The sequence below is a fragment of the Toxorhynchites rutilus genome, chromosome 2 (genome assembly GCF_029784135.1).
Source record: "Toxorhynchites rutilus septentrionalis strain SRP chromosome 2, ASM2978413v1, whole genome shotgun sequence".
In the NCBI taxonomy this organism is placed as follows: Eukaryota; Metazoa; Arthropoda; class Insecta; order Diptera; family Culicidae; genus Toxorhynchites; species Toxorhynchites rutilus.
Window position 1 is genome coordinate 136,642,706 of NC_073745.1, and position 10,611 is coordinate 136,653,316.

The 10,611-nt window shown below is 40.6% G+C and overlaps 1 protein-coding gene across 1 annotated transcript; it reads left to right on the top strand.

Annotated features, from left to right (window-relative positions):
- The first annotated feature begins 5,127 nt into the window (after positions 1–5,127).
- On the top strand, positions 5,128–10,377 carry LOC129766156 (uncharacterized). The gene has a single exon (XM_055766622.1). The coding sequence runs from the start codon at positions 5,128–5,130 to the stop codon at positions 10,375–10,377; it is 5,250 nt and encodes a 1,749-aa protein (XP_055622597.1).
- Positions 10,378–10,611: the final 234 nt, after the last annotated feature.

Genomic DNA, 10,611 nt, shown 5'->3' on the forward strand with positions numbered 1-10,611 from the left:
ATCGAGAAATGGCATGATTCTTTCTGACAAAATTTTTGTGAACAATTTATAATCGCAGTTTAGCATGGAAATTGGTCGATAACCTTCTAACGACAAATTGTTACCCACATTTTTCGGAATTAGCGTTATTATCCCGTCAGAGAAATTTTTCGGTGGCGAAAGAGCACCTGAGAGATAGGCATTGAAAATATCCAAAATATCATATTTCAAAGAATCGAAATTTCGCAAATAAAATTCATAAGTTAGCCCATCAGGTCCTGGTGTTTTTTTCTTTTTGGCAGCCGTTAACACATATGTCAACTCTTCTAACGTAATGGGCGCAAGTAAATGTTCTCTATCGTCATCATTCAATGTCACAGATATGTGATTTAGCGGATCATCATCAATATTCATGGAATCTTGAATGCTTTGTCCCTCGAAATGATTTGAATAAAATTCAAAAACGCAATTTTTCAGTCTGTTCGAATCAGTAATTATATCGCCATTGCTCTCCAATTTTAAAATTCTATTACTCTCTCGTCTTTTTCTTTGTGCTGCAATTTGGAAAATATTAATAGTTTCCTCTTGGAAAAGGTTGAAACTACTAAAGTTTTCACCCAAGTGATTTATCCTTTCTGTTTCAATTTGCAAAATCCTCGCCTTAATCATATTTACATCTAAATACGTCTCTTCCCCTCTATTTCGTTTATCCATGTACTCATTCAATTTAGCATAAAAATAATGTTTTTCATTGGAAATCCTCGATACTAACTCCCAACTTTTACTTTTGAAGAACTGTTTGGATTTCGACTTCACAATTTCGTTCCACCATTTATTTTTATCAGCTACATATGTTTGTCTAAGTTTCCAGCTTTCATAAACTTCAGAGAAATTACGCATAATTCCATCATCTTTAAGTAAGGTGGGATTTATTTTCCAATACCCTCTTCCCCTATTTATAACCAAACATTTATCAACATTAATCTTCATGATAATTCCACAATGATCTGAAAAGGCAACGGGCCTTGTTTTAAACTCAAGAATATTTCTCATGAAGTCTCGCGGTACATAAAAGCGGTCAAGCCTAGAAGCCGAATTCAGTCTGTGAAAGGTATATTGATTCTGTTTGAGCTCAAGTGCAACATCTTTCCATCTAAAGGAATCTACAATTTGACGAAGTCCACTACTATAATTTTTGTTTTCCCCCATACAATCAAAATTATTAATAATGCAATTGAAATCTCCTCCCACAATATTCGTTTCCACATTACTTTTTGCGAGATGTGGTGTAAGGTCATTCAAAAACAGTTCATCTCTTTCCTTTCTACGATTAGATCCAGAGTAGGCGTAAATATTAACAAAATTTATATTTTCTATAGCAATAGATGATATTCTCCCATTCAAACTAAAAAGTGGCTGAGAGATATTGAAAGAATTCCGTATTAGTATCGTGGTCCCAGACTCATGTTCATTCATATTGGTGAATGCTACATGTGATGGAACAAAAGAAAAATTTTCGTAGCAAACTTCTTGTAAATACAACACGTCTATATCATAATTCCAAACGAAATCACGAAGAAGATTCTTATTGACAGTGCTAGTACTGCTATTCAAATTTATACTCGCAACTCTTATAACACAATTCATAGTTGGAAAACTAACTATTTTTAACTTCTATAATTCATACATGAAAGTTAAAAATCAATAAACGCAATTTTCAAAGGTCAATTACTCAGATATCTTCTATTAATTAAATTCCATGCTCCTCGTTAGAAGTCATATTCAATTCTATCGAGCGTTCATTCTGAACACTCCCCTTCTTCTGCCTAGCTTTACTGCGTGTGAGGCGATCTAGCGATTCACTCAAAGTACCACCCATTGTCGATTGTAAAAATGTTTGATCACGAAGAACTTTTCCCGTAGGTGACTCATCAGAATCCGAAGCGGCTTCTTTGTTATTATCAGATGATATTTTATTCCTACCTCGTTTACCCATGACCTTTATAAACTCATCCTCTGTAGCAGTTGCAATCGTGTTGTCAATGCACGTGGCATTGAAATCCTCCCTCATCGATTGTTCCACGGCAGCACTGTTAATTGAAGCTATTTGTGATTCCTCGTGGTTAAAGTTATCCCCTTCCTGCATATTTTCTTCTTCGATGTCATTTTTTGTTTGTTGTTGGACGGCAATTGTACGCTTTGGAAGACCTTGACCAAGATTAACCATTTGTCCGTTAATCGTTGTTGTATTTTGCTGTCTGATCCAATTTTCTCCACGTTTCAGGATACCACTATACGACGATGCTTGTTGGTCTTGCAATCTGTTGTTTACTGATTTTTTCTCTGGACAGTTGATTTTCAGATGGTCCTTACTGCCGCAGAGAAAACACTTATTAATAAGGCCTTCATATGATACTCTCACTAGTAGATTTCGTATGTACAGTGAGGCTGGTACTTCAACACCCTCCTTCAGTTCCAAAAAAACTCCACGGACTGAAGTCCAAATCGGGAAGCCAGTATCTTCTCCATATTTCTCACGAACCATCCGAACGATTTTTCCGAATCTAGTCATCACAGCGGAAATCTCCCGGTCTTCAATTTCTGGTGGCAGATTGAAAAGCCTTACATATCTGACAAACGCGTTTGCCGACAACAACTTGACCTCAGTACTATCATGTTTATCATAATCAAACCTCAGTGTTCCGGACATATCACGAAGCGTGTTCCGCATATCTTCTTCCCTCTTGAACTTTATAATGACAGAGGTTTCATTTTTCTCTTTATACATTGACAGCAGTAGTTCACTGTTGAGGCCCATCTTATTTTTCATAAATTTGAAGATTTCACTGTCTGTCGGTTCTGGTAGTCCATGGTCGAACTGGATACGCAAAGAGCTGGTTCTTAGTTCTGCGTCAGTCATTTTCTCTCCTTGACACGTCCACTAGATCCGGAAGCAAATCTGCTCACCTCTCCTGTGATTACTTTCACGGAGCTCTCTATTATTCGTCTGTATTGTTTGAGAATCCCGGAAAATTACAATATTCGTTATGGTTCCACTCAGTTCAAATTGAACGTTGGTTTGATCGATTTTGACAGGTTCAGATCTAGAATGTGGAATCCACGCCAATCCTCCAAATTGTATAAATTGTGGTAACCAAAATGTTTTTATCAGTGCAGGACCACCCTTTCATAAATATTACACACAAGGGATTGCTAAGATGGCCGCCTTTCTGTAGCCAGCATAGAAACTCATGAGCATAGAAATCATAACCTGAAATTAAAAATGAAGTGCTCCGCGCGATGCTGTAGCAGTGATTTTAATTTCAAATCTCCAAGAAAGCTTTCGGATAGGTATCCAAACATCGCTTGCCAAAGGAAACTATCCAACGTAATCAAATATTAACATATATGACTCCAAACAGTAAACAATACGCTCAATTTGCATTGGTTGGGATAGGGTTGCCAGAGCCCCGATTACACATCTTTTAAAGCTACGCACACATAAACACATGACAAGCAATAAGCTTTTAGACGGCCAAAAGGTTCTACTATACCGATAACAAAACGAGAAAAAAAATAGACACCAATAGATATCATCATTATCAAGTACAGTAGATCCCCGATTATCCGCAGATAACCGCGGATAACAAAAATCGCAGATAACGCAATGTAGCACTAACATGAGGTGAAAACGCGAAAAAAAGGTATTTCAACATGAAAACAGTGTTTAAGTAATACAGAAATCATGAAATTATCCATCTATAAGGTCGTGTAAACCAGTGGTCAGATGATGTGAAAGCCATATGTACGAGAGTTGCCAACTCTTTTTTGATTATGGCAAATAATATTGGTATTTGGCAACACGATCAGCATTCACAATCATCGATGATGACAGAGGTAGAACTACCGTGTAAATGTATTGGTAGCAAAAAGGAATTCAAACAACAATATTGTACAATTGTCAGTGGAGCAGAGAATAACTCAAAAAAAGGGGCATAGAAATTCAAATTCATTTATTCAAAAGTATTGTTAGTGTAAATTGTAGTTAGATGTAAGTCCAATAAAATTTGTACAGTTCGATATTAACCGTGGAGAATAAAAGTTGTATAAATCACTAGTAGTCTCGTGTTCAATTATTACGTGGATTGGCCCTGTATTTCTTCGAAGTGTTGGCCTGCTGGATCGACGAAGGTATTCATCGAAGGAAACCCGCCAGGAACCGGAAACCCAGGAAGTCGTGGTTCAGTATCCCAACATTTTTTGGTCCTTCGAACCGGATCGGCCGGTCATCATCAAAAGTCATCAAGATTTGGAGATTTGTGCATTCAATGGGCGTATTGTTTGCCATCGGAAAGGAATTTCAACCCATTATCCGGAAGTATAGAGGCCATAAGGAATCAACTTCATCGCGTTTCAACGCTGGGCAAGTTTGCTGTACTTTTTTCAAAGGTAAATTTTAAGTGCAGTATATGTCCAGCCGAATCGAAACGCAATATACTTACACCACATTTCGACTTTCATCTATTGTTCTGCGGCGAACGAGGATAATCATCAGCGGACCCACAACCGTCGACGCATAGTGTTCGACCACCCAACTGGCGGACACAATCATCCGAGCGAATCGGCGGACGAATTCAACCAGCGCACCACACTACCGAGCGTTGGAAATAGAAGAGGCCTACAAAAATAGTTGTCCAGGTTAGTGAACAGATGGTGTATGTCCTAAGAAGCTAGGACGATCAGAAAATACACATTGAAATTGAATTCCTCTTCGAATTATTCATCACGTAATCCCTGTGACACTCTGGTTGAGCATTGGAGCGATATTTTTCTCGCTTGCAATTTGACGGTGAATCAATTGTACGAATCATCAAATATTTTGTGAAGGTCAGTGCTGCAGTATATGCCCAGCCGTGGCCAGGTTATTTTGCATACTACATATATTTTCCCTTCGAACACCCATTGATCAATCACATCATCAATTTATGCTGAGCGTTGGACTGGTTCGCAACAACATTTGATCATATATTTTGGATTGCACTGACGCGCCACAACCTGTTTTGTCAGGTAAACAACATAGTATATGCCTAGCGAAGCTAGGTCTTACTGCACTTACTACACCTGAATCCCAATTTCCGTTACGTCATCATGCCGAACATATCTGCTACCATAAAATCAGCTTCGTTGAAGCGCCTCATAGTCTCTATGAAGGATGCTCAATCAAGTCTTAACGACATCTGGAGATTTGTGGAAGGTTCCAAGAACGTCGAGACTGATATCTGCCAACTGGAAGTACGTTTGGAGAAACTAGATATTGCGTGGGAGAAGTTCTCAGAAACTTTAATCGACATCAAATGTCACGATGATTTCGATGACGAGGAAGATTTTTATGAAAAAGAGCGAGTTGAATTCAGTGATCGTTATTATCAGGTCAAATCATTTCTATTGAGTAAAGTTAGAGAGAGACAGGAACAGTCATCATCAACACAATCCATTCCAGCTAATGTTACCATGCAACATGGAACATTAGAACATGTCCGCTTACCACAGATCAGATTGCAATCATTCGATGGCAACATCGATCAATGGTTGAGTTTTCGAGATTTATACACCTCACTCATACACTGCAAAACTGACCTGCCAGATGTGGAGAAATTCCACTATCTGAAGGGGTGTTTACAAGGGGAGCCGAAGGCTCTCATTGATCCACTACCGCTCACGGGAGCAAATTATGAAATCGCCTGGGATATGTTGCTTCATAGATACAACAACAGCAAGCTGTTAAAGAAACGTCAAATTCAATCACTTTTCCAACTACCCACAAACACTAAAGAATCTGCCAAGGAATTGCATACACTCTTAGACACATTCGATCGAGCTGTCAAAACCCTGGATCAAATTGTGAAACCAGAGGACTACCGTGATCTGCTGTTAGTAAATATTTTAACAACACGGCTAGACCCTATTACACGACGCGGCTGGGAAGAACTTTCGGCAAACAAGGAGCAGGAGACTTTGAAAGATCTCACTGATTTTCTACAACGCAGAGTGCAAATGTTGGACTCACTACCTTCACGGATCGATGATCATAAAAACAACATTTCTTTCCACCCACAACAAAAACATAAACAAACTTTATTCAAAACTAGTCACTATGGAACACAATCAACAAGCACTAATTGCCCTGTTTGTAAGGAAAAGCACTTTCTTTTCCAGTGTAATGCATTCCTCAGGAAAACTGTCCCAGAAAAAGATGCAATTCTAAAAACACACTATCTCTGTAGAAACTGCTTCAGAGCAGGTCATCACGCGAAAGTATGCCAGTCGAAAAACTCCTGCCGAAATTGCGGCGGTCGGCATCACACTCTGGTCTGCTTCAGGAACGAAAACAGGAACTCCCGCGCTGTATCCTCCGCTGCATCCTTGGAATCTGCTCCAATTCCGTCGACATCTGAAGTGGCGAACATAGCAGCCACTGATGTTTTGGTTTCCAGTGCTGCTCACTGTTTTTCATCGCAGGTTCTATTGGCTACGGCTGTTGTCATAGTTGTTGATAAACACGGCAATCGGTACCCAGTTCGGGCTTTGTTAGACTCGGGATCGGAAAGCAATTTTATTTCCGAACGAATCAGTCAGAAGCTCAAGGTGGATAGACATAAGGCAGACGTGTCTGTTGTGGGCATTGCAGAATCCACCTCCAACGTTAAACAAACAATAGATGCTACGGTAAAATCACGGGTGACGGAATTTTCACTCACAACAAATTTCCTGGTATTAGCGAAGGTGACTGTAAATCTACCAACGGCAAATATTAACACTAAGGGATGGAATATACCAGAGGGAATACAATTAGCTGATCCTTCGTTTTGCCTATCTCAAGCTGTGGATATGATTCTGGGAGTAGAATCATTTTTCGGGTTTTTCGAATCTGGACGAAAATTATCGTTAGGAGAAGGATTACCGGTTTTGGTGGAGTCTGTTTTTGGATGGATTATTTCTGGTGGAGTACCCCGTAGAGGGCGTTCGGTTCAAGTCAATTGCAATACTTCTGCATTAGAGGAACTCAACAATTCAATTGCTCGGTTTTGGTCATGTGAGGAAATCGAAACAGCGGTTAATTATTCACCGGAGGAAGCACGTTGCGAAGCATTATTCGTACAATCTATTCGGCGAGGAGAAGATGGACGGTATTCTGTTTCTCTACCCAAAAACGAAGTTGCCATGGTTAAACTTGGGAACTCAAAAGATATTGCACTTCGTCGTTTGCATGGAACAGAGAGACGATTAGCTAGGGATAATAATCTAAGGGAACATTATGTGGAATTCATGCAAGAATATTTACGTCTGGGGCACATGAAGAAGATCGAAGACATGATTCAAGGTTCGGTTAAGCGGTGCTTTTTACCGCATCATCCAGTGGTCAAGGAGGATAGTACCACTACTAAGGTTCGGGTGGTCTTTGATGCTTCGTGTCCCACTTCTTCAGGAATATCTTTAAACGATACACTTCTATCGGGACCGGTAATTCAGGAGGATTTACGGTCAATTATTCTTCGTTCCCGAACAAAACAAATTATGTTGGTGGCCGATGTTGAAAAAATGTTTCGGCAAATCTATATCGTACCGGAAGAAAGACCATTACAGTCAATACTTTGGCGATTTTCGGAATCAGAGGAGATAGGAATCTACGAGCTGAGTACGATTACATACGGAACCAAACCCGCTCCGTTCCTGGCAACGAGAACTCTTAAACAATTGTCATTGGATGAGGGAGGTAATTTTCCACTCGCAGCAAGGGCTGTGTGTGAAGACACATATATGGACGATGTTATAACGGGAGCGGAACATCTTGATGATGCGGTCAATTTAAGAATTCAATTGGAGAAAATGATGATGAAAGGTGGTTTCAAGTTGAGGAAATGGGCGTCGAATAATTCAAAGGTTCTTGAAGGGATTCCCGAGGATAATTTGGCAATACGAGTGACCGAGGAAGTTGACCTCGATCCCGATCCAGCTGTAAAGACACTTGGGCTAATTTGGATGCCTAATTCAGATACACTGAAATTGAAAATCAATATTCCCACTATGAGCGACAACGTAACTCTAACGAAACGTCGAGTTTTATCAATCATTGCTACATTATTCGACCCACTGGGACTTGTTGGGGCAACTATAACAACGGCTAAGATATTCATGCAGCTGTTATGGACTATAGAAGATGAAACGGGACAGATAATTGGATGGGACCAACCATTGTCTTCGACGGTGGGTGAGCTTTGGCGAAATTTTCAAAATCAGCTACCTTTATTAAACCACATTCGGATTGAACGCTGTGTGATTATTCCAAGAGCGATTCGTATGGAAATTCACTGTTTTTCCGACGCGTCAGAAAGAGCTTATGGTGGATGTTTGTATCTTCGTAGTCTGGATGCAACAGGAAATGTTATGGTTCGTTTGTTAACTTCAAAATCCCGAGTGGCACCCCTCAAATGTCAAACTATTCCTCGTTTGGAGCTTTGTGGAGCGCTTTTAGTGTCTCAATTATTCAAAAGGGTGAAAGAATCTATAAAGATGAATATCGACGCTTACTTCTGGACAGATTCTACATGCGTTATGCGCTGGATTAAGGCATCACCTACTTGTTGGACCACTTTTGTAGCGAACAGAGTGTCCAAAATCCAAACAATCACGAACGGATACACCTGGAGGCATGTTCCGGGCATTCACAATCCGGCAGATCTTATCTCGAGAGGAGTATTTCCAGAAGATATCGTAAATAATAAATTTTGGTGGAATGGTCCAGGCTGGCTTGAGCTGGAACAGAGCAAATGGCCAGCTTCTAATGAAGAAATTCCTGAAAGTGCTGACATAGAAAAACGGCGAACGGTTGTTGCAAATCCGGTATCACCGGCAACGGAATTCAACGAATGGTTCATTTCAAAGTTTTCGTCGTATTCTGATCTTTTGAGAAAGACGGCTATTTGGCTGCGGTTGATGAATCTTCTAAACCGAGAAAACCGAATCACTGGTTTTATATCCACCATAGAATTGGAACGGGCGGAATTTATTTGGATCCGACGAGTTCAGCAGGAAGTTTTCCCAGAGGAATTGAAGGCCTTGGCTAAGGGCGATGCAGTTCCAAGACGGTCGCCATTGAGATGGTTTAATCCATATATTTCTGCGGACAATATTTTGAAGGTGGGAGGCCGATTGAGGCATTCGAATGAAGCGGAGGATACTAAACATCCCTCAGTATTACCAGCTCGGCATACACTTACCCGTTTATTATTGAAGCAATATCACGAGCGTTTACTCCATGCTGGACCTCAGCTAATGATGAGTGCAGTTAGACTCAGATATTGGCCACTTGGCGGAAGAAATGTAGCTAGAGAGATTGTCCACAAATGCGTGAAATGCTTTCGTTCCAAACCCACACTAGCACAGCAGTTCATGGGTGAATTACCAGCTGCAAGAGTTAGAGTATCTCGTCCATTCTTGCATTCAGGAGTAGACTACTTTGGACCAGTCTACATACGTCCCGGTCCCCGACGCCAATCTCATAAGGCATACGTGGCTGTGTTTATTTGTCTCTGTACAAAGGCAGTCCACCTGGAATTAGTTTCGGACTTATCAACGGATCGTTTCATACAAGCGTTGCGTCGATTTGTTGCTCGTCGTGGAAAATGTAGTAGTTTGTACTCCGATAACGGCACGAATTTTGTTGGGGCTCGTAATAAATTAAAGGAATTATTGATTATGCTGAAGGATCAACAACACAGAGAGCAGGTGTCCAAAGTGTGTGCCGATGAAGGTATGCGGTGGCATTTCAATCCCCCCAGTGCTCCCCATTTTGGAGGTTTATGGGAAGCAGCAGTGCGATCAGCGAAACACCATCTATTAAGGGTTATTGGAGAGAATCCTGTATCATTAGAGGACATGAATACCCTTCTCATTCAGGTTGAAGCATGCCTGAACTCAAGACCCCTCACCCCGCTTTCCGATGATCCAAATGATTTGGAGCCGTTAACTCCCGCTCACTTCTTGGTTGGTGAATCATTACAAGCTATCCCGGAACCGAATCTTGAGGAAATTCCCCTAAACCGTTTGAATCAGTGGCAGCTTATTCAACGCAGACTCCAAACGTTTTGGTCTAGATGGCGAAAGGAATATTTATCGCAACTACAAGCACGAACGAAACGATGGCGTCCAGCAATTAAAATCGAAGTAGGAAAATTGGTAATAATAAAGGACGACAATTTGCCACCCATGCGTTGGAAGCTGGGCAGAATAATTGAAGTCCATCCTGGTGCCGATGGCATCGTCAGAGTGGTCACTCTTAAAACGGCGAATGGCAATCTAAAGCGTCCAGTGGAGAAAATCTGCATCTTACCTGTGTAGGAAATTACTAAGCAGCATAACCAATCATGATGAATCAGCACAATCAATGAGTGATCCTTCCCCCTCCCTTTCCTAAATGTTCGAAGAGAATTCTATCTTTTCAGAAATTATACATCGTCAATTTCTGGGTGGGTGAGGATGTACGAGAGTTGCCAACTCTTTTTTGATTATGGCAAATAATATTGGTATTTGGCAACACGATCAGCATTCACAATCATCGATGATGACAGAGGT